This window comes from Lithobates pipiens, unplaced genomic scaffold (assembly GCF_037356315.1).
Source record: "Lithobates pipiens isolate NorthernLeopardFrog02 unplaced genomic scaffold, aLitPip1_a1.2 Scaffold_16, whole genome shotgun sequence".
Taxonomy (NCBI): Eukaryota; Metazoa; Chordata; class Amphibia; order Anura; family Ranidae; genus Lithobates; species Lithobates pipiens.
The window spans coordinates 534,330,868-534,355,547 of NW_027507748.1; the positions used below are offsets into that span (position 1 = coordinate 534,330,868).

At 41.4% G+C, this 24,680-nt stretch overlaps 1 protein-coding gene across 2 annotated transcripts in view; it reads right to left on the minus strand.

The window, feature by feature from the left end:
• The window catches only part of ERICH6B (glutamate rich 6B), a 305,261-nt gene that overhangs the window by 51,037 nt on the left and 229,544 nt on the right, over nt 1-24,680 (minus strand). Inside the window, exon 13 of one of the 2 annotated variants that reach the window (XM_077483225.1) lies at nt 21,158-21,297. The exons of the other annotated variant lie outside the window; for it this stretch is intronic. Coding sequence (XP_077339351.1) covers nt 21,297 — 1 coding nt within the window. The 3' untranslated portion in view covers nt 21,158-21,296. Of the gene's footprint in view, nt 1-21,157; nt 21,298-24,680 lie in introns of those variants that run through there. 2 annotated transcript variants of the gene reach the window in all.

Below are 24,680 nucleotides of genomic sequence, written 5' to 3' on the forward strand. Positions count from 1 at the left end.
TGCAGACACCATGTGGTATTCCCGTCACCTTTCAAGATAGAGGCTTACCAGATGTAATAGACCCACACGAATCTACACTCGGAGGGTCACACAGGCTTGTGTACTCGTATACGAGATTTTTAGACGTAGTTTTTCCAGGAAAGTAGCGAATCAGACTGGATGTCTCGGCTAGTTGACAAATCCTTCAGCAGTAAAATCCAACTCAAATAGTGTTGAACCCATACAAAGAGAAAATAGGGGCCACAATAGTGTAATTCCGTTTAAGAAAAATATTTAATAAAAAGGTAATAAACTTACATGTAACCAAAGAATCAAGCGCTTAGTCAGTAAAAACAGTGCTACAGCAGGAGTCCCGACGCGTTTCGTCCTCCACAGACGTCATCTGGGGTAACACTCCACTGTAGCACACTCACTTTTATATCCCCCCTTTCAATCTGGGCGAGAATTCCATCTGCCTGTGTCACCGTATATTACTTCCGGTTTAAGATGGCGCCCGGCGTGCGTTCCACGCCTCGCTCTAATATTACAACAAAAATCCGCCAGCGTTTTAATGCCATAACACATGCGGAGTAAGCCGATAGATAAAATCAGCCTTAATCCACCTAGAAAGACAAAATACTAAAGATCTTCCCATCACACAAAGAAACCTCATATCCGGGTCATAGCTGAAATAATGACAGACGCCCAATAAGAGGACTGATCACACAGTGGGCGTATCACATTGCATAACTAACCTCATATCCGGGTCATGAGTGAAATGATAACACACGCCATACGTGGGAGACTAATCCCGCGGTGGGCGTGTCCCCGATTAGAGCGTGAGGTTTCCAGACAACGGCGCTGGAACGCAACGTCCACAGGAAGCGCCGGTGTACCTGACGCCGGAAGTGACGTAGAAGGAAATACGTCACCTCCGGTCAAGGCACATCAAACATCGGAACTGACTCAACAGGAAATACGTCACCTGCAATCAACCACGGAGCGCATATATATGTTCCGGAACGCACGGCTCAAGAGGCTGTGCACTAGTATACCCACCTGTTCAAAATTGCAAAAAATACTGATACGAAGTAGACTCAGCACAAAAAAATGGAAAATAGATATAAATAAATATAAATAATAATAAAAATAAAAATAAAAAAATATAAAAAAATGAAAATGAAAAATCTCCTTATTTTAAGTAAAAACTTTAAATCGAATAGCACCTAGCAAACAACCAAAGGGTGCATTCACCAGGGACATGAATATATCACCCCCAAAAAAATTTTTCATTTTTCCTTCCTTTATATAAAAATATCCTTATACAGAACAATAATTTTTTTATGTATAAAAAATCAAAGCCAGCAATAGTGTACTATATGTCTGAATGTTCATCAAACCAGTTAGCATTGACACATACGGCAGATGGAATTCTGTCCCAAAAGGATTTTTTTAAAACATATTACATAGAAAGTATAAAAAACTAGGCCAAAGTGAAACATTGACAATATACACATTAACCATCATTAATAAAAGCATTAATATCCCACTCTATATTTAGGCCAAATGGAGAGTAGGATCGAATAGTATATATCCAATAGGTCTCTAATCTTGAAACACCTCGAGTCATAGCACCCCCTCTCCAGGGCGGTGTGTATTTGTCAATAGCCAAAAACTCGGTACCCGTAGGGTCACTATTGTGACATTCCCTATAGTGTTTCGGGACAGTATGTTTAGAGACCTTACCCCTTATTAGAGCTATATGCTCACCTACTCTAATCGCAAACGTTCTTGTTGTCCTCCCCACATATTGTTTCCCGCATGGGCAAGTGATCAAATAAACCACATACTTAGTGCTACAAGTACAAAATGATTTTATAGTGTATGTTTTATTGGTTACTGTTGATGTAAACTCAGTTGTTTTTTGTCTTCCGGCTGTATTAAATTGGCAAACGCCACATTTTTTACAGGGGTAAAAACCTGTTAAGTTGTGAAAAAAAGATGGACGACAGGGTGGATTAATGACATTGGGAGCAATACGACTCCGTAAGGAGGGCGCACCCCTAAAGAGTACTTTCGCTCTCTCAGGTAACCTAGATCTAAGAACCGGATCACTTCTTAATACATCCCAATGTCTGTTTATAATGGTCTTGATTTGTTTATGCTGTACTGAAAAAGATGTAAGCATAGACCATCTATAGGTGTCATCCGATTCTTGGCGTGATTTCTCAACAACCAGGCTCTCCCTATTAGTACCGATAACTTTCTGTATCTCTGCATCAAGAACATTAGTGTCATATCCCTTATCCTCAAATTTTTGTTTGAGGGTTTCTGCCTGTGTCCTGAATGTGTCCAGGTCTGTGCAATTCCTCCGCAGCCGTAAAAACTGGCTCCGTGGTATCGAACTCAACCATGTTCTATGATGACAGCTATCGAGGGGAATAAAACTATTCCTATCCGTCGGTTTAAAATGCGTTTTAAACACAAATTTGTTATCTACTAACTCAATTTCTAAATCAAGAAAATTGATCTTAGAGAAACTCATTTCAAACGATAATGAGATACCCCTGTCATTACAGTTCAAATTCCTAAAAAATTCAGTTAGCGAATCCGGTGAACCACTCCATAGGAGGAGGATGTCGTCTATATACCTAGCCCACAGGACCAAAGAAGGGTTCTGCTGGGCATAGACGACATCCTCCTCCCACTTGGCCATAAATAGATTAGCAAGACTGGGGGCAAACTTAGCCCCCATGGCTACACCGCGTTGTTGTAAATAATACTTATCGCCAAACCAAAAATAATTGTGTTCCATAGCAAATTCTAAAAGTTCGATGAGATAATCACATTGGAATGGCGCCAAGGAATCTTCAAGATCCAAAAAATGCCGGGCGGCCTCTATACCCATCCCCTGAGGTATACAAGTATAGAGGGACGCTACATCCGCTGTAGCCAGAAGACATTGCTCATGTAGTACTAAGTTTTCAAGTCTCCTAATTGTAGCACCTGTATCTTTAAGATAAGAGGGGGTTTTCTTAACAAGAGGTTGCAAATAAAAATCTATGTAGCGGCCTATACGTGAAGTGACCGAATTTATACCACTCACTATAGGCCTACCAGGGGGGCTCACCAAATCTTTATGGATCTTCGGTAAGTAATAAATTACGGGAATACGTGGGGAAATAGGAACCAAAAAATTTTTTTCTTTATTATTCAAGATTTTTTGATCGTGACCTCTCTTAATAAGATCTATAAGTTGTTTTTTATATGTAATCGTAGGGTTGTTGGCAAGTTGCTTATAAGTACCTGGCTCATCCAAAATCCTGTGCATTTCCATTTCATACTGTTCCCTGTCCAAAATCACGACTCCTCCACCTTTGTCCGCTGGACGAATAACTACATCTTTTTGTTCACATAAAGATTTAAAACCATTTACTGAAAAAGTGGTTCTATTAACGCTTCTGGTGGGAAGTCTGTCCAAATCTTTTAATACTAAATCCCTAAATATTTTAACAGCTGGAACCGTAGATACAGGGGGTACAAATAAAGACGGGTTAGCCAACCCTGAATGTACGGTTCCAGATGTGGCCGCTGAATAATCTGTTCTGAAGGGATTGGTTGTCAAATACCGCTGAATATTAATCTTTCTGATGAATTTGTGTATATCAATAAAAGTATTAAATTTATTGAGTGTTTTAGGGGGTGCATATTTTAATCCTTTATCAAGTACTGACAGTTCGGCATGAGAAAAAGATTTCTTGCTTAGATTAAACACACCCTGTCCTACTAAACCCGCCTTCTTTTTCCTCCTTTGTACTCGCTCTCCGCCTCTACACCCTCTCTTGGGTCTTGATCCCTTTTTCGAATATGTGGATCCTCGCGAAAATCCTGACTCCTATAGTTAGTATTAGGTGGATTATACCCAGATGGTACATAGGTATTGTTCTTAATGTCTGGATCACGCAATTCTCTCAATGGGGAGAACCTATTATATGTAGGGACCAAAGTAGTATTATAGTATTGCGGTCCACCATAGTGGGGGTTGGGGGGAGCACGTCTAGGTGATGGAGAGTAATAAGAGGAGTCATTATACTCCCTATACTGGTGAGCATCATGATTATATGGACGTCCTCTATTAAAACCTCTACCACCTCTTTTTCCTCGATTGTTACCTCTTCCCCTCTGGGGATTATTGGGGGTGTGGGGGGTATAATGATGTACTCTCTGTTGGGAAGGGGGTGGACCCTCACACATCCCACTCTGTGCAACTTCACTATAAGACATAGGAGGCAAGGCAATCCTCTGCGAGGCACTAGGACCTCCGGATTGGGAACCATTAGTAGGTTGTGCATCTATGGCAGGTGTATTCTGAACAGATTTCTGCCAACCGAAGACAATACCCGTTTTATAATCATTAACATCTCTTGAGTACTTTTTCTGTTTCTTATATTTTTGTTCCCTGTCTTCTTTCTCCAGATGGTTTAACAAATTGGCAGAAAGAGAGTTATATTCCGGGGTGTCTTTAAACATCATCAGTTTATCTTTAATTTCTTTGATTTCTTTATCCAACAAGGCCATTTTACTGTTCTTCCTTGAAATCAGAAAGCCCAACAGATTAATTCCTGCCTCATTAAAGTATTTAAACCAGATATCCAAATCCGTTTCACCCTGTTGGGGGTTTACATCCCACCTTAAGCTTCTAGGGACCATATGCTCTGCAATGTATTGTTGCAGGAACACAAGATCCCACTGTAGGTGAAGTTCAGACGTCATGATATTTTTAAGTCTCATAAACATCCCACCCACCTCGGTGTTACTACCCGTAGCAACAAATACACCATCTGTGTTAACTTTGTGCGAAGCACGATATTCAAAGATATCCATACCCACGGTGGAGTGTGTAAAAAAAGGGGAAGAGGGATTGCCGCAATGTGTATATCCAAACAATATATAGTCAAAAAAATGTTACCCTGTGACACTGCGCTATCCAAACAGAAAAAACAAAGCTGCTATCACAATCACAAGGATATAAAACAGTGAATCATTAACAAATATTAAATCATAGTGTAGCGCTAAAGAACAAACTATTACATAGCAATATGTGATCATAAAATATTTTAACCAATCACAAAACTCATATAGTGTGCAAGAAATACACCTTAAGTGTATAATTCATAAGTGTATATAAAAAAAGTCCAAAGACAAAAAATAAAAAATAATAAAAGTCTCTGTATAAACGTTGATCGAATCCAAACGTGAGATAAAGGTCACCATCCACCTTCCTTAAATGAGACTAACATGCAGACACCATGTGGTATTCCCGTCACCTTTCAAGATAGAGGCTTACCAGATGTAATAGACCCACACGAATCTACACTCGGAGGGTCACACAGGCTTGTGTACTCGTATACGAGATTTTTAGACGTAGTTTTTCCAGGAAAGTAGCGAATCAGACTGGATGTCTCGGCTAGTTGACAAATCCTTCAGCAGTAAAATCCAACTCAAATAGTGTTGAACCCATACAAAGAGAAAATAGGGGCCACAATAGTGTAATTCCGTTTAAGAAAAATATTTAATAAAAAGGTAATAAACTTACATGTAACCAAAGAATCAAGCGCTTAGTCAGTAAAAACAATGCTACAGCAGGAGTCCCGACGCGTTTCGTCCTCCACAGACGTCATCTGGGGTAACACTCCACTGTAGCACACTCACTTTTATATCCCCCCTTTCAATCTGGGCGAGAATTCCATCTGCCTGTGTCACCGTATATTACTTCCGGTTTAAGATGGCGCCCGGCGTGCGTTCCACGCCTCGCTCTAATATTACAACAAAAATCCGCCAGCGTTTTAATGCCATAACACATGCGGAGTAAGCCGATAGATAAAATCAGCCTTAATCCACCTAGAAAGACAAAATACTAAAGATCTTCCCATCACACAAAGAAACCTCATATCCGGGTCATAGCTGAAATAATGACAGACGCCCAATAAGAGGACTGATCACACAGTGGGCGTATCACATTGCATAACTAACCTCATATCCGGGTCATGAGTGAAATGATAACACACGCCATACGTGGGAGACTAATCCCGCGGTGGGCGTGTCCCCGATTAGAGCGTGAGGTTTCCAGACAACGGCGCTGGAACGCAACGTCCACAGGAAGCGCCGGTGTACCTGACGCCGGAAGTGACGTAGAAGGAAATACGTCACCTCCGGTCAAGGCACATCAAACATCGGAACTGACTCAACAGGAAATACGTCACCTGCAATCAACCACGGAGCGCATATATATGTTCCGGAACGCACGGCTCAAGAGGCTGTGCACTAGTATACCCACCTGTTCAAAATTGCAAAAAATACTGATACGAAGTAGACTCAGCACAAAAAAATGGAAAATAGATATAAATAAATATAAATAATAATAAAAATAAAAATAAAAAAATATAAAAAAATGAAAATGAAAAATCTCCTTATTTTAAGTAAAAACTTTAAATCGAATAGCACCTAGCAAACAACCAAAGGGTGCATTCACCAGGGACATGAATATATCACCCCCAAAAAAATTTTTCATTTTTCCTTCCTTTATATAAAAATATCCTTATACAGAACAATAATTTTTTTATGTATAAAAAATCAAAGCCAGCAATAGTGTACTATATGTCTGAATGTTCATCAAACCAGTTAGCATTGACACATACGGCAGATGGAATTCTGTCCCAAAAGGATTTTTTTAAAACATATTACATAGAAAGTATAAAAAACTAGGCCAAAGTGAAACATTGACAATATACACATTAACCATCATTAATAAAAGCATTAATATCCCACTCTATATTTAGGCCAAATGGAGAGTAGGATCGAATAGTATATATCCAATAGGTCTCTAATCTTGAAACACCTCGAGTCATAGCACCCCCTCTCCAGGGCGGTGTGTATTTGTCAATAGCCAAAAACTCGGTACCCGTAGGGTCACTATTGTGACATTCCCTATAGTGTTTCGGGACAGTATGTTTAGAGACCTTACCCCTTATTAGAGCTATATGCTCACCTACTCTAATCGCAAACGTTCTTGTTGTCCTCCCCACATATTGTTTCCCGCATGGGCAAGTGATCAAATAAACCACATACTTAGTGCTACAAGTACAAAATGATTTTATAGTGTATGTTTTATTGGTTACTGTTGATGTAAACTCAGTTTTTTAAACGGAATTACACTATTGTGGCCCCTATTTTCTCTTTGTATGGGTTCAACACTATTTGAGTTGGATTTTACTGCTGAAGGATTTGTCAACTAGCCGAGACATCCAGTCTGATTCGCTACTTTCCTGGAAAAACTACGTCTAAAAATCTCGTATACGAGTACACAAGCCTGTGTGACCCTCCGAGTGTAGATTCGTGTGGGTCTATTACATCTGGTAAGCCTCTATCTTGAAAGGTGACGGGAATACCACATGGTGTCTGCATGTTAGTCTCATTTAAGGAAGGTGGATGGTGACCTTTATCTCACGTTTGGATTCGATCAACGTTTATACAGAGACTTTTATTATTTTTTATTTTTTGTCTTTGGACTTTTTTTATATACACTTATGAATTATACACTTAAGGTGTATTTCTTGCACACTATATGAGTTTTGTGATTGGTTAAAATATTTTATGATCACATATTGCTATGTAATAGTTTGTTCTTTAGCGCTACACTATGATTTAATATTTGTTAATGATTCACTGTTTTATATCCTTGTGATTGTGATAGCAGCTTTGTTTTTTCTGTTTGGATAGCGCAGTGTCACAGGGTAACATTTTTTTGACTATATATTGTTTGGATATACACATTGCGGCAATCCCTCTTCCCCTTTTTTTACACACTCCACCGTGGGTATGGATATCTTTGAATATCGTGCTTCGCACAAAGTTAACACAGATGGTGTATTTGTTGCTACGGGTAGTAACACCGAGGTGGGTGGGATGTTTATGAGACTTAAAAATATCATGACGTCTGAACTTCACCTACAGTGGGATCTTGTGTTCCTGCAACAATACATTGCAGAGCATATGGTCCCTAGAAGCTTAAGGTGGGATGTAAACCCCCAACAGGGTGAAACGGATTTGGATATCTGGTTTAAATACTTTAATGAGGCAGGAATTAATCTGTTGGGCTTTCTGATTTCAAGGAAGAACAGTAAAATGGCCTTGTTGGATAAAGAAATCAAAGAAATTAAAGATAAACTGATGATGTTTAAAGACACCCCGGAATATAACTCTCTTTCTGCCAATTTGTTAAACCATCTGGAGAAAGAAGACAGGGAACAAAAATATAAGAAACAGAAAAAGTACTCAAGAGATGTTAATGATTATAAAACGGGTATTGTCTTCGGTTGGCAGAAATCTGTTCAGAATACACCTGCCATAGATGCACAACCTACTAATGGTTCCCAATCCGGAGGTCCTAGTGCCTCGCAGAGGATTGCCTTGCCTCCTATGTCTTATAGTGAAGTTGCACAGAGTGGGATGTGTGAGGGTCCACCCCCTTCCCAACAGAGAGTACATCATTATACCCCCCACACCCCCAATAATCCCCAGAGGGGAAGAGGTAACAATCGAGGAAAAAGAGGTGGTAGAGGTTTTAATAGAGGACGTCCATATAATCATGATGCTCACCAGTATAGGGAGTATAATGACTCCTCTTATTACTCTCCATCACCTAGACGTGCTCCCCCCAACCCCCACTATGGTGGACCGCAATACTATAATACTACTTTGGTCCCTACATATAATAGGTTCTCCCCATTGAGAGAATTGCGTGATCCAGACATTAAGAACAATACCTATGTACCATCTGGGTATAATCCACCTAATACTAACTATAGGAGTCAGGATTTTCGCGAGGATCCACATATTCGAAAAAGGGATCAAGACCCAAGAGAGGGTGTAGAGGCGGAGAGCGAGTACAAAGGAGGAAAAAGAAGGCGGGTTTAGTAGGACAGGGTGTGTTTAATCTAAGCAAGAAATCTTTTTCTCATGCCGAACTGTCAGTACTTGATAAAGGATTAAAATATGCACCCCCTAAAACACTCAATAAATTTAATACTTTTATTGATATACACAAATTCATCAGAAAGATTAATATTCAGCGGTATTTGACAACCAATCCCTTCAGAACAGATTATTCAGCGGCCACATCTGGAACCGTACATTCAGGGTTGGCTAACCCGTCTTTATTTGTACCCCCTGTATCTACGGTTCCAGCTGTTAAAATATTTAGGGATTTAGTATTAAAAGATTTGGACAGACTTCCCACCAGAAGCGTTAATAGAACCACTTTTTCAGTAAATGGTTTTAAATCTTTATGTGAACAAAAAGATGTAGTTATTCGTCCAGCGGACAAAGGTGGAGGAGTCGTGATTTTGGACAGGGAACAGTATGAAATGGAAATGCACAGGATTTTGGATGAGCCAGGTACTTATAAGCAACTTGCCAACAACCCTACGATTACATATAAAAAACAACTTATAGATCTTATTAAGAGAGGTCACGATCAAAAAATCTTGAATAATAAAGAAAAAAATTTTTTGGTTCCTATTTCCCCACGTATTCCCGTAATTTATTACTTACCGAAGATCCATAAAGATTTGGTGAGCCCCCCTGGTAGGCCTATAGTGAGTGGTATAAATTCGGTCACTTCACGTATAGGCCGCTACATAGATTTTTATTTGCAACCTCTTGTTAAGAAAACCCCCTCTTATCTTAAAGATACAGGTGCTACAATTAGGAGACTTGAAAACTTAGTACTACATGAGCAATGTCTTCTGGCTACAGCGGATGTAGCGTCCCTCTATACTTGTATACCTCAGGGGATGGGTATAGAGGCCGCCCGGCATTTTTTGGATCTTGAAGATTCCTTGGCGCCATTCCAATGTGATTATCTCATCGAACTTTTAGAATTTGCTATGGAACACAATTATTTTTGGTTTGGCGATAAGTATTATTTACAACAACGCGGTGTAGCCATGGGGGCTAAGTTTGCCCCCAGTCTTGCTAATCTATTTATGGCCAAGTGGGAGGAGGATGTCGTCTATGCCCAGCAGAACCCTTCTTTGGTCCTGTGGGCTAGGTATATAGACGACATCCTCCTCCTATGGAGTGGTTCACCGGATTCGCTAACTGAATTTTTTAGGAATTTGAACTGTAATGACAGGGGTATCTCATTATCGTTTGAAATGAGTTTCTCTAAGATCAATTTTCTTGATTTAGAAATTGAGTTAGTAGATAACAAATTTGTGTTTAAAACGCATTTTAAACCGACGGATAGGAATAGTTTTATTCCCCTCGATAGCTGTCATCATAGAACATGGTTGAGTTCGATACCACGGAGCCAGTTTTTACGGCTGCGGAGGAATTGCACAGACCTGGACACATTCAGGACACAGGCAGAAACCCTCAAACAAAAATTTGAGGATAAGGGATATGACACTAATGTTCTTGATGCAGAGATACAGAAAGTTATCGGTACTAATAGGGAGAGCCTGGTTGTTGAGAAATCACGCCAAGAATCGGATGACACCTATAGATGGTCTATGCTTACATCTTTTTCAGTACAGCATAAACAAATCAAGACCATTATAAACAGACATTGGGATGTATTAAGAAGTGATCCGGTTCTTAGATCTAGGTTACCTGAGAGAGCGAAAGTACTCTTTAGGGGTGCGCCCTCCTTACGGAGTCGTATTGCTCCCAATGTCATTAATCCACCCTGTCGTCCATCTTTTTTTCACAACTTAACAGGTTTTTACCCCTGTAAAAAATGTGGCGTTTGCCAATTTAATACAGCCGGAAGACAAAAAACAACTGAGTTTACATCAACAGTAACCAATAAAACATACACTATAAAATCATTTTGTACTTGTAGCACTAAGTATGTGGTTTATTTGATCACTTGCCCATGCGGGAAACAATATGTGGGGAGGACAACAAGAACGTTTGCGATTAGAGTAGGTGAGCATATAGCTCTAATAAGGGGTAAGGTCTCTAAACATACTGTCCCGAAACACTATAGGGAATGTCACAATAGTGACCCTACGGGTACCGAGTTTTTGGCTATTGACAAATACACACCGCCCTGGAGAGGGGGTGCTATGACTCGAGGTGTTTCAAGATTAGAGACCTATTGGATATATACTATTCGATCCTACTCTCCATTTGGCCTAAATATAGAGTGGGATATTAATGCTTTTATTAATGATGGTTAATGTGTATATTGTCAATGTTTCACTTTGGCCTAGTTTTTTATACTTTCTATGTAATATGTTTTAAAAAAATCCTTTTGGGACAGAATTCCATCTGCCGTATGTGTCAATGCTAACTGGTTTGATGAACATTCAGACATATAGTACACTATTGCTGGCTTTGATTTTTTATACATAAAAAAATTATTGTTCTGTATAAGGATATTTTTATATAAAGGAAGGAAAAATGAAAAATTTTTTTGGGGGTGATATATTCATGTCCCTGGTGAATGCACCCTTTGGTTGTTTGCTAGGTGCTATTCGATTTAAAGTTTTTACTTAAAATAAGGAGATTTTTCATTTTCATTTTTTTATATTTTTTTATTTTTATTTTTATTATTATTTATATTTATTTATATCTATTTTCCATTTTTTTGTGCTGAGTCTACTTCGTATCAGTATTTTTTGCAATTTTGAACAGGTGGGTATACTAGTGCACAGCCTCTTGAGCCGTGCGTTCCGGAACATATATATGCGCTCCGTGGTTGATTGCAGGTGACGTATTTCCTGTTGAGTCAGTTCCGATGTTTGATGTGCCTTGACCGGAGGTGACGTATTTCCTTCTACGTCACTTCCGGCGTCAGGTACACCGGCGCTTCCTGTGGACGTTGCGTTCCAGCGCCGTTGTCTGGAAACCTCACGCTCTAATCGGGGACACGCCCACCGCGGGATTAGTCTCCCACGTATGGCGTGTGTTATCATTTCACTCATGACCCGGATATGAGGTTAGTTATGCAATGTGATACGCCCACTGTGTGATCAGTCCTCTTATTGGGCGTCTGTCATTATTTCAGCTATGACCCGGATATGAGGTTTCTTTGTGTGATGGGAAGATCTTTAGTATTTTGTCTTTCTAGGTGGATTAAGGCTGATTTTATCTATCGGCTTACTCCGCATGTGTTATGGCATTAAAACGCTGGCGGATTTTTGTTGTAATATTAGAGCGAGGCGTGGAACGCACGCCGGGCGCCATCTTAAACCGGAAGTAATATACGGTGACACAGGCAGATGGAATTCTCGCCCAGATTGAAAGGGGGGATATAAAAGTGAGTGTGCTACAGTGGAGTGTTACCCCAGATGACGTCTGTGGAGGACGAAACGCGTCGGGACTCCTGCTGTAGCACTGTTTTTACTGACTAAGCGCTTGATTCTTTGGTTACATGTAAGTTTATTACCTTTTTATTAAATATTTTTCTTAAACGGAATTACACTATTGTGGCCCCTATTTTCTCTTTGTATGGGTTCAACACTATTTGAGTTGGATTTTACTGCTGAAGGATTTGTCAACTAGCCGAGACATCCAGTCTGATTCGCTACTTTCCTGGAAAAACTACGTCTAAAAATCTCGTATACGAGTACACAAGCCTGTGTGACCCTCCGAGTGTAGATTCGTGTGGGTCTATTACATCTGGTAAGCCTCTATCTTGAAAGGTGACGGGAATACCACATGGTGTCTGCATGTTAGTCTCATTTAAGGAAGGTGGATGGTGACCTTTATCTCACGTTTGGATTCGATCAACGTTTATACAGAGACTTTTATTATTTTTTATTTTTTGTCTTTGGACTTTTTTTATATACACTTATGAATTATACACTTAAGGTGTATTTCTTGCACACTATATGAGTTTTGTGATTGGTTAAAATATTTTATGATCACATATTGCTATGTAATAGTTTGTTCTTTAGCGCTACACTATGATTTAATATTTGTTAATGATTCACTGTTTTATATCCTTGTGATTGTGATAGCAGCTTTGTTTTTTCTGTTTGGATAGCGCAGTGTCACAGGGTAACATTTTTTTGGCCATATGCCCTATGCCTTATTCTCAAAATAGTAAATGAGCTGTTCATCCCTTATGCCGCGTACACACGACCAGACTTTTCGGTCTTTCCGACGGACTTTCCGAATGAACGGACTTGGCCACACACAATCACACCAAAGTCCGATGGTTTTAAACGTGATGACGTACGACCAGACTAGAATAAGGAAGTTCATAGCCAGTAGCCAATAGCTGCCCTAGCTATTGGCTAGCATACACACGAATGGATTTCTCGGTCAGGCGGAGTTACGGTGCAAAAATTTAAAACATGTTCTATTTCTAAAGTCCGCCGGATTTTTGGCAAGCAAAGGTATGATGGAGCCCACACACGATCGAATTGTCCGAAAGAAATCGTTCCGTCGGACCTTTGCTGTCAAAAAGTCCGGTCGTGTGTATGCGGCATTAGACTTCAATAGGAATATCTGTAAACACACATGCATGCTCTTTTATGGCTGAAGAGTTCTTCTCCTCCTATAGAATAGTTTTTCTCCCTCCAATGTCTAGTAAGAGAGATCGTGAGTCGTTGCTGAAACATTTATTGAATGTCGCCAGGGCCTGCATTCCCTGTCCGTGGAAACAAAAATGCCTTCTTACAGTGTCCCAATGGTTTGCCAGGGTGAATGACATTGGACAAATGGAACATTTGACAGCTGCCCTCAGGGACAAAACAGTGGAGCACAATACACGCTGGTTCTACTGGAACTTGTTTCCCGTTTTCTGATGAATACTTATCGTACTTCTGATCTGATCCTTTTTTCAATGAGGGTACAACCTTTCAGACAAAACAAAAAAAGGAATCGGCCCCACAGAAATGACTGGCAAATTGTGGACTTCACTCCCACTCTACTAGTTTTGTTGTGTAACGTCCTTATGGAAAGGCAAGAGGATGTTACACAACTAAACTAGTAGAGCGGGGGGCTAGGACGCTGACACCATCAAGCCTTTTGCAGAGATCCGGCTCCTGGTTTTTGGACTACAGCCAGGAGCAAAGATACTCTAATATGCAATTGTTCCCTAGTGTCAGGTTGACACTTAAGAAATGTGAGTGTATTTTAAAAGGTTTTAATAAACAAAACAATTTTAAAACAAGATTACGCTATGGAAATCTTCCTTTTTTTTCTTCACCTTAATTGCTGGTCATCCAACGTGGGAGAGAAACTGACAGGTGGAGACATTGGAATCAGCAGAGTGGAGAGAGATATAACATCTCACTATCGTTGGCTTGGAATCAGACCATTCACAATCTTTGGAAGCATAAATAACAGGTTGAGAAATTGTAGTTTACAGAGTGGAGAGTGGATTTGTCCAAGCATTTAATCCTGTGCAATTGCTGGTTTATAACTTTACCAGCCACAGTCTCTGGTGAGTCACTTTAGGACTTTTTTGACGAAGGGGCACATCAGACATCAGAACATATGAAGTGTTGGATTTCGTTTTTTTTTCATTTATTTTTTGGAGAATTGCAATCTGGTGTTTAGAACTTTTTTTGCACATATGCAATTTGGGGGAGATTAAAGAACCTTTATTTTTTGGTTGTTTAATAATTTAATAATAATAATTTGGATTCATTATGTTTCAATTATGGTTTGTACAGTTTGAGATAGGCTGCACATACAGTAGGTTTGGTTTTACGAAGGTGTTTTTTTTTTTTATACTCATTTCTTTCACATAATATTTAATTAATCGTTTTCTGTAGGCAATAATTAGTATTACACCCACCACTGTTTATTGCATTGAATATTGTACCATCACGGACATAAACTTATTGAATTAGCACTTGCACTTTATATAGACACTTATATAAAGTATTTGCAGTTACACTATTTTTTGCATATGATTAATTACATAATGCATGTTGATTTTTATATATGAAATAGTGGCAGAGTGTGCTAGGGAGTTGCTGGTAATTTAAGAACCATAATAAGTCCATATATTTTTTAGAAAAAATATATATTTGTTTGGAATTATCTATACAATTGTTGATTCTTCATAGACTTGTGCTGCAATTGTATTTACTTTACAACCTTTCTGCACTGTCACCCATGCCATGGACCCAGTGGCGTAGCGTGGGTTGTCAGCACCCGGGGCAAGGCAAGTAATTTGCGCCCCCTAACCTGCGGACTTTTAGCACTCCCCGAGATTCCTTCAAATACAATAGTTCTGACCTACCTGATTCCAACACTGACCTACCAGATTCCTATACTGACCACTACACTAACCTACTATACTATCCACTACACTACACTGACCACTATACTATACTGTCCACTACACTTACCACTATACTGTCCACTACACTGACCACTATACTATACTGTCCACTACACTGACCACTATACTGTCCACTACACTGACCACTATACTATACTGTTCACTACACTGACCACTATACTGTCCACTATACTAACCACTATACTACACTGTACACTATACTATCCACTACACTGACCACTATACTATACTGTCCACTACACTACACTGACCACTATACTATACTGTCCACTACACTATGCTGACCACTATACTGTACACTACACTAAACTGACCACTATACTGTCCTGCCTACAGTAACTCTCTCTCTCTCTGCCTCTCTTTCTCCCTGTCTCTCTCTGCCTCTGTCTCTCTCTCTCTGCCTCTCTTTCTCTGCCTCTGTCTCTCTCTCTGTCTCTCTCTGCCTCTCTCTCTGTCTGCCTCTCTCTCTCTCTGCCTCTCTCTCTCTGCCTCTCTCTCTCTGCCTCTCTCTCTCTGCCTCTCTCTCTCTCTCTGTCTCTCTCTGCCTCTCTCTCTCTCTGCCTCTCTCTCTCTCTGCCTCTGTCTCTCTCTCTGTCTCTCTCTGTCTCTCTCTCTCTGTCTCTCTCTGCCTCTGTCTCTCTCTGCCTCTGTCTCTCTCTGCCTCTGTCTCTCTCTGCCTCTGTCTCTCTCTGCCTCGGTCTCTCTCTCTGCCTCTGTCTCTCTCTGTCTCTCTCTCTCTCTGCCTCTCTCTCTCTCTGCCTCTCTCTCTGCCTCTGTCTCTCTCTGTCTCTCTGCCTCTGTCTCTCTGCCTCTGCCTCTCTGCCTCTGCCTCTCTGCCTCTGCCTCTCTGCCTCTCTCTCTCTCTGCCTCTGTCTCTCTCTGCCTCTGTCTCACTGCCTCTGTCTCTCTCTCTCTGCCTTTGTCTCTCTCTGCCTGTCTCTCTTCTCTCGCTCTCTGCCTCTCTCCAGTCTGGACACTGTATATGGCGGCCGGAGCATCAGGGAAACAAGAAATGAAATTTAGGAGGAGGCAGCCTGACAGCCAGTAGTGACATGCACTGGCTCTAAATGTCACCCCCCTAAATGTCGCAGCTTTATTGCCGGTTTTGACCTTGCCAGCAATTGATGTTGCTTTATGGGCTATGCCCTCAAGTTAAATTCTGGGGTCAGTCTAATGCCTGTCTGGCACTGATGGTAAGGACAGGCCTCTTAGACTATGTGAATTTATGGTTGCACACAGTATACTATGACTGGCATGTTGTTTGGTAAATTCTGGGGTTAGTCTAATGCCTGTCTGGCACTGATGGCAAGGACAGGCCTCTTAGACTATGTGAGTTCATATTTATGGGTGCTCATGGTATACTGTGACTGGCATTGTTTGGTACATTTGGAAAGTTGTACTTTTGAACAGTTCAATAAAGCTTTGGCTTTGCCCTATATCCAAATTAATCAGCTTTTTATTAATCTGTCTTTTTGGGGGGGCAAGGTATTGGTTTATTGGTTGGTCATAAATGAGCCTATGCTTCTCAGCAGTCATGTACATGGAGGCCTAGTGATTTCTCTAGCTCTCCAGGCATCAGAAAACAATAGGGATTTTATACAGGAGCTACTATGTCTGGACATGAATGGAAATTCAGCTGGTTTGCCAACGACTGGATGAGTTTCAGTCCATCTATGGCCATTCCTGCTAAAGAGAAGTCGATCTAATATGATCAACTTCTCGCAAACCAGCTTGTTGGAAACGTTTCCTTTGACCTGCATCGCTAATCAACGTATTCTGACCCCTATCACAATGCAATGTCTCAGTGGAGAGGATTCCTCCACCCCCCTCACTTGTGTGAATGAGGGGGATCTGCTCAGTTTTTTTCAATCAGACAATAACTGATCAAAAAAACTGATCCATCTATGGCCAGCTTACCATTCACTATACAATCTGATTGTACAATATCTTTTGGATCTACCACCAACTATGTAGTACAAGGGCCTGCCTGATTGGATACTACTAATTGGATAATGAATTGTTTAGGTTTGTCGTCATATTACAAAGTTTTAGTAAATCGAAGCAAGATTGTGCAGCTTACTGCTGTAGCCAGTTATAGATGAGGGTGGTGGCAAGCTTTTGTTATCATGTGTGTATTGTGCTCTGACAGCAGGACTCCTCCACTGATCAGAATACAATGATCAGCGCTGCAGCCCGCTGATCAAAAGATTTCCAGCAGGACCATTTGACAGAAGCCAAGGTCAGCTTCAGCTAGTTCTTGAGTTCCATTTACAAATTAATCACCCTTGGGCAGCTATTATTGCTATTACTCCTTATTGGCTGTAAACCAAGCCATCATCAAATAAATCAAATTGGCTGTGTGTGTGTAATACTGGTGCACTCTACACCATTACATGTGTATTTGTGTGCTGCACATGCTTCAACTAGCTCCTCCCCCTGCTCGGGGAGGGGGGTGGGCGCATTTTGGCATCTTCGCCCTGGGCACTGAATTACCTTGTCCCACCACTGAATGGCACCACAGTAAACAAACACATTTAACATGCATTACCGTCGTACAATGGTTTGCATGGGCTCTAAAGTCAAGTCTAAAAGTCCACATCAGAAGTTGCCCACTATTATATTTATTGACCAAAAGCTCCATCCTTTTCCAATGGCAATGCCATTACTGACTTACTGCATGGTGGAATGGCAGTTAACAGGGCTTATCCATGAAGTTAGGGTAAATCAGTCCCCAGCTACAAAGTGAAAAAAAAATTGACAATCTTTACTAGTTTTTACATGTAATATCAGATATATTGTGATGCCTTTTCGTTGGTACTTTTAAAAGTGTAGGGAAGGGAATAGGTTCCCTTTAAATGTCCTAATAAGTAGACCCAGCAGTGTCTCTCTGCTGTCTCCTGTGTTACCTAGGGCTGCCTTTAAGCATTATTCAGTAATTCTCTATGTGAACACATACTGTAACCATAGCCACAGAAGCCCATGCTAGGACTGTAATACACAAAGAATAAATCATGGCCCTAAGGCTCAACGGTCTGTCTGGCTACACAACAGCAAGAACCATTATGAATAATTAGGAACTAATTAGAATTACACTGGCATGCTTACAGTAATGAGTATGTAAATAGGCTACAATGAATTCATATTGAGGTACTCACTCTTGCCATTTTGGTGCTAAGCTTATTAGCATGATGTTGTTTGTTCTTCTACACCAGAGCGGCATAGATTTTGATAGCGGAATTGCCTTCAAGATAAAAACTGAAAAGTCAGAGGGCCCTTTATAATTAATGAGCCTGAAAGCTAGTCTGTATTATACTCTCACCCATACATGGGGATATGAGATGGAGGCTATACAACAACGACTCATGTGACATAAGACTACAGTCCTACCTAGAAGCCCTGTGAGAATCCCTAAGCTGACAGTTCTTCCTTTTCACTAAAAATTACATCAGCATACATCTGTGCACTCTGATATGAAATAATTTTACATTAAACAAACATTTTTGGTGTATACTTACAAGTACTGTTTTACCACTTCCTGGTTGAGCAAAGCACAGGTGATGTTACCAGGACCTTACAGCGGCATCATGTGAAGTTCCTGTCACATGTTCCAGGAGGCAGACCCAGAGTTCCAGGAAGTAAAGGGAGATGGATTAATCTGCCCTTAGTGAAAATGGCAATTGTGATAAGAATGGGAAGGACAAGAAAAAAAAAAAGTATACAAAGCACAGAGAATTTACCCCTTTCCTGACCAAACGATTTTTTGTGATATGGCACTGCGTCGCTTTAACTGACAATTGCGTGACGCTGTACCAAAACAAAATTGACATTCTTTTTCCCCCACAAATAGAGCTTTCTTTTGGTGGTATTTGATTACCTCTGCGGTTTTTATTTTTTGCTCTATAAACAAAAGAACGACAATTTTGAAAAAAATTACAATATCTTTTACTTTTTGCCATAATAAATATCCCAATTTTTCTTTAAAATAGCAATGTTTTTCCTCAGTTTAGGTTGATATGTATTCTTCTACATATTTTTGGTAAAAAAATTGAAATAAGCGTATATTGATTGGTTTGTGCAAAAGTTATAGCGTGTACAAAATGGGGGATAGATTTATGGCATTTTTATTATTATTATTATTTTTTTACTAGTAATGGCAGTGATCTTTATCGGGACTGTGATATTTTGGCGGACAAATCAGACACGCTTGACAAATTTTTGAGACCAGTGACATTTGTACAGCGATCAGTGCTATAAAAATGCACTGATTACTGTATACATTTCACTGGCAGGGAAGGGGTTAACACTAAGGGCCAATCAAGGGGTTAACTGTGTTCCCTAGGTGTGTTCTAACTGGGAGGGGGATGGGACTGACTAGGGGAGGAAACCGATCAGTGTTCCTCGTAGGAACAGACGTTCTGTCTCCTCTCCCCTGAGGGAACTGGGAACTGTGTGTTTACACACACAGATCCCAGTCCTCGCTCTGTCATGAGTGATCGCGGGTGCCCCGTGGTCATCACGCCTGTTGGACACTCGCATCGGCTCCGGGGACACGCTGCAGCCTTCTACATCGTCTTAAAGAGCCGACATACTGCTTCGATGGCTCACCCAGGGGAGCCATCCTGCTACAGTATAACTGCGGTGGCTTGACGGGAACCAATTACCGGCGTACAACACACAATTTTGTCCCCTTAAAATCAGGGGGAAATCATGGGTGCGTGTTATACGCCGATCCCCCGCTGATTTTAGGGAAAGGAGCGCGCGGAGCCGAGATACACAAAGCCAAAGTACACCCGGCTTTACTCGGCTCCTCTCACAGTCCCGCCCACCTCCACTGATTGTGAGAGGAGCAAACGCCGCTGACATACAGAAAGCCGAATGTGCTTCGGCTAGTCTCGGCACCTCTCGCAGTCCTGCCCCTGACTGTGAGCCTTCGGCTTTCTGTATGTCAGTGGCGTTCGCTCCTCTTGCAATCAGTGGAGGTGGGCGGGACTGCGAGAGGAGCGGAGTAAAGCCAAAGTACGCTCAGCTTTCTGTATCCTGGCTCCGCTCGCTCCTCTCCATCGGCGCCAAATTTAAAACAAGGAAATACTGCAAAGAGACTGGCAAGGCTGCAAAGGCACTGGGCAAGGCTGCAGATGGACGCTGGGCAAGGCTACAATGATGGACAAGGCTGCAGATGGACACTGGGCTAGGCTATAATGATCGACAAGGCTGCAGATGGACACTGATAAGGCTGCATTGATGGGCATTTTAATGTAAGTCTTTTTCCTTAAACTTCCCTCCTAAAACTTGTTTTCCTTAAAATTCCCTCCTAAACTTGGGGTGCGTGTTATACGCCAGTACGTGTTATACGCCGATAAATTCGGTAAAAAGTTTGCAATTATCTATAAGTATATGTTGATAGCATGTCATTACTAAACATTTCTAAAGGTGACTTTGTTACAAGTTTTATGAAAAGAGTGAAAAAGCCCAACTCCAGGCTCGTCAGGTCCCCCTCCTATTTGTACCCTATGCCCTACTGGAACACCTCAATCCCTGCAGCTGTAAAAAAAAAAAAAAATCCCTATACATTCCCTTTTTTAGGTGTAAAGAGATAGAGGTAGATTCTATAACAATAAAATAATAAAGAAAAAATAAACCCTTTGTACCATCATCCAGGAACTTTGATATAAAGCGATCGGATGCTTGATTCCCAACCAAACCTCCTTAGAGAACAGGGGCAATTGGACTATCTCGGTGCAGTATAGGAGTGTAAATTCAGATGTATAGATAAATATGTGAAAAATTAATTGATATAAAAGTTTATTAATGCAAAATTAATAACACATAATAAGTAAATCAAATACAAATTAAAAGCATAGTAACAATCCATGTGTATCACCAAGATAATGATCCCCAAATGGGGAAGATCACAGTGGGATAGTTGATCATCAACAGCATCTCGACCAGTTTTGCAGTCTAATGCTGTATCATCAGGAGGATATCTGTAATTTGATTAGCAGGTAATCAAAAACAATACACTTGACCAAAATGGTAACAACATTAAATACAGTAGTATGAAAGGCAATGTTATATAAAGGGGGGCTAAAAGTGAGCAGCGCTGCTTACCCAGAACACTAGCATTCACAAGGCACAAGACATCACCAGAGAGGTTCCCGCGGCGACTAGGGGGGATTTACAAGACACTGGACTGGTATCTAAAAGGATGGGATAAACCAGATGGTATAGGTATATGGAGGGAAAAACTGGGATTGAGGGGTTGTGACTGGAATAGGTGTGTTGGGAAGGGGATGAATTGGTGAGGAGATGTAAAGAGAAAAAAATAGGGGGGGGGGGGTTGGTGTGGATGGGGGTGGTGGACAGAGGGGAAGTGTGTGTTGGGGGTAGTGGTTGTGAATGGGTATAGGATAGTGAGGGAAGGGGGGAAGGAGGAGGAGGGAAAAGAAGGAGGGGGGGGTTGGTGTGGATGGGGGTGGTGGACAGAGGGGAAGTGTGTGTTGGGGGTAGTGGTTGTGAATGGGTATAGGATAGTGAGGGAAGGGGGGAAGGAGGAGGAGGGAAAAGAAAGGGGGAAAAGAAAAAGGGGGGCAAAGGGGGAAGGGGGAGGGGGTGGTTGTTGAATGGGAGAGGGAAAATGAGGGAAAGAAAAGGGGGAAGAGGGAAAGGGAAGGAAAGGAAGGAAAAGTGGGGGGAGAGGAAGGGGAAGGACATTGAAGATAAGAAGGAAGGGAAGGAGAAGAGAGGGAAAGGAAAAAGGGGGGGGGGAGGAGGTGAGAGAAAAAGGAAAAGTAAAGGGGGGAGAGGGGAAAGGGGGGATAGGAACCAGTGAGGAGGAGGAGGAGGAGAGATTATGAGGGGAAATGAGGGACATAGTAAATACCTAATAAATAGATACAGTAAATATGAGGGTCTCGGGAAGAAGAATCCCACTAGGCATAGGAGTATCAATATTCACTAGGGATTTTTGTCCCACTCAAAGAAAAAGTGGGGGTGCAATAAAAACCCACACAATCCTGCCCAAAACTCCACGAATGGGAAACTTAATACTGTTGGCCGACACATAGGTCTTTGTCACAGGTTTAATCCCTCAGTTATCAGATTTTTGGCCCTGGAGGTGGTGCTCACCCCCCCTGATTCTAGGGGGGATGACCGCGACAAGGTGATTTTGCAGTGTGAGAACCTCTGGATTTAGAGGCTTAATACTACTACTCCACCTGGCCTTAATGAGGTCAACTCCTTTAAACCATTTCTCTAAACCTTGCTCCCTGAAGGCACCCCCTAAGTCTCCTTGTTGTCTGGTCTATATATGCACACACAGCTATCTAGCTGCGTATCTAATGTACCTCTTTTCTATGGATATTTAGCTAATTTGGCTAGTCCAGCCTTTGTCTGGTACTGTCCCCCTGTATATTGCTCCATGCCTTAATTTCTCTTCTTTGTATTTAATTTCCTTGCCCTATTATTATTGTGCTTATGTCTTTTTCTTCCAGCCTCAGGCTTTATTTACCCATGAGCCTCCAATATGAATTATTGAGGGTTGCTTTGGCATTGAAGTATATATATTTAATCCCTGTAGATCATTTTATTTACATTAGTTTGTGTTGTATTGCTTCATAAAAACTTTTTTCACTGTTTATTAACCATTATATTTGTCTTTTTGTATATACTAATGTATCCTCAGAGATTTTCTGCTTGCTCCCCCCAGTGGCTTGCGCTGTATTGCTGGTGTCCCACCATTTGTCTTTATGCGGCAGTTAGGTGATCTCCCTGGTGGATAGACGACTCTCATTTATTGGGACTGCCTTCTCCTCTTGTGCACATCCTGGCATGGGCTTCCGCCCTTAGGCCTGTGGACAATCGCGCATGCATACATGCGATTCTGTTGCATGTGCGCACTACAGGAGCTCTGACCCAGTGACATCACACACTAGCGATGACTGGCGCTTATGTAATGCCGCTGGGTCGGGGAATATATAAAGCAGGCTGTTGCCTGCTTGAATGCTCTGGACAATGGGCCCGGGAATCGTTCTAGTTACAAATTCACAGTGAGTATACCTTACTGATATACTGTCCGTTTGCAGCCATTCTGCAGCCTCCTTCAATGGAGCTGGCTGTCTGGCAAGCTTTTTATTTACCCATGGCCACTATTTTTTTTCCTCCTTCAGGTCACTCATATTGGGCAGGATTGTGTGGTTTTTATCGCACCCCCACTCCCTACTTTTTTCTTTGAGTGGGACAAAAATCCCTAGTGGATATTGATACTCCTTTCCCTAGTGGGATTCTTCTTCCTGGGACCCTCCTATTTACTGTATCCATTTATCAGGTATTTACTATGTCCCTCATTTCCCCTCATAATCTCACTTCCTCCTCCTACCCCTCACTGGTTGGTATTCCCCCTTTTTCTTGTCCTTTTTCTCTCCCCTCCTCTCTTTCCTTCTCCTTTTTCTTTCCCTCTCTTCTCCTTCCCTTCTTATCTTCAATTTCCTTCCCATTTTCTCCCCTTCCTCTCCCCCCCTTTCACTTCCTTTCCTTCCCTTTCCCTCTTCCCCCTTTCTTTCCCTCAAATTCCCTCTCCCGCTCAACAACCACCCCCCATCTCCCCCTTTTGCCCCCCTTTTTCTTCTCCCCCTTTCCTTTCCCTCCCCCTTCCTATTCCTCCTTCCCTCACCATCCTATACCCATTCACAACCACTACCCCAACACACACTTCCCCTCTGCCCACCACCCCCTTCCACACCAACCCCTCCCCCCTCCTATTTTTTTCACTTCACATCTCCACACCAATTCACCCCCTTCCCAACACATCCATTCAAGTCACAACCCCTCACTCCCAGTTTTTCCCTCCATATACATAGTTTACCTATACAATCTAGTCTACCCCATCCTTTTAGATACCAGTCCAGTGTCTTGTAAATCCCCCCTAGTCACCATGGGGGACCTCTCTGAATGACGTCCTGCGCCTTGTGCATGCCAAAACTAGTTGAGATTCTATCCATGATAAACTATCCCACTGTGATCTTCCCCGTTTGGGGATCATTATCTTGGTGATACACATGGATTGTTACCATGCTTTTAATTTGTATTTGATTTACTTATTATGTGTTATTAATTTTGTATTAATAAACTTTTATTTCAATAAATTTTTCACATATTTGTCTATACATCTGAATTTACCCTCCTATGCTGTACCGAGATAGTCCAATTGCCCCTGTTCTCTAAGGTTTGGTTGGGGACCAAGCATCCAATCGCTTTATCTCTTTTTTAGGTGTAGTCAGTCAAGTGACTTTACATGCCTTCCTCACGTTATTCTTCCTCCGTGTTGGGTGGATCTTAAATTCTGCAGAGGGCAGCACCACATAATGATATG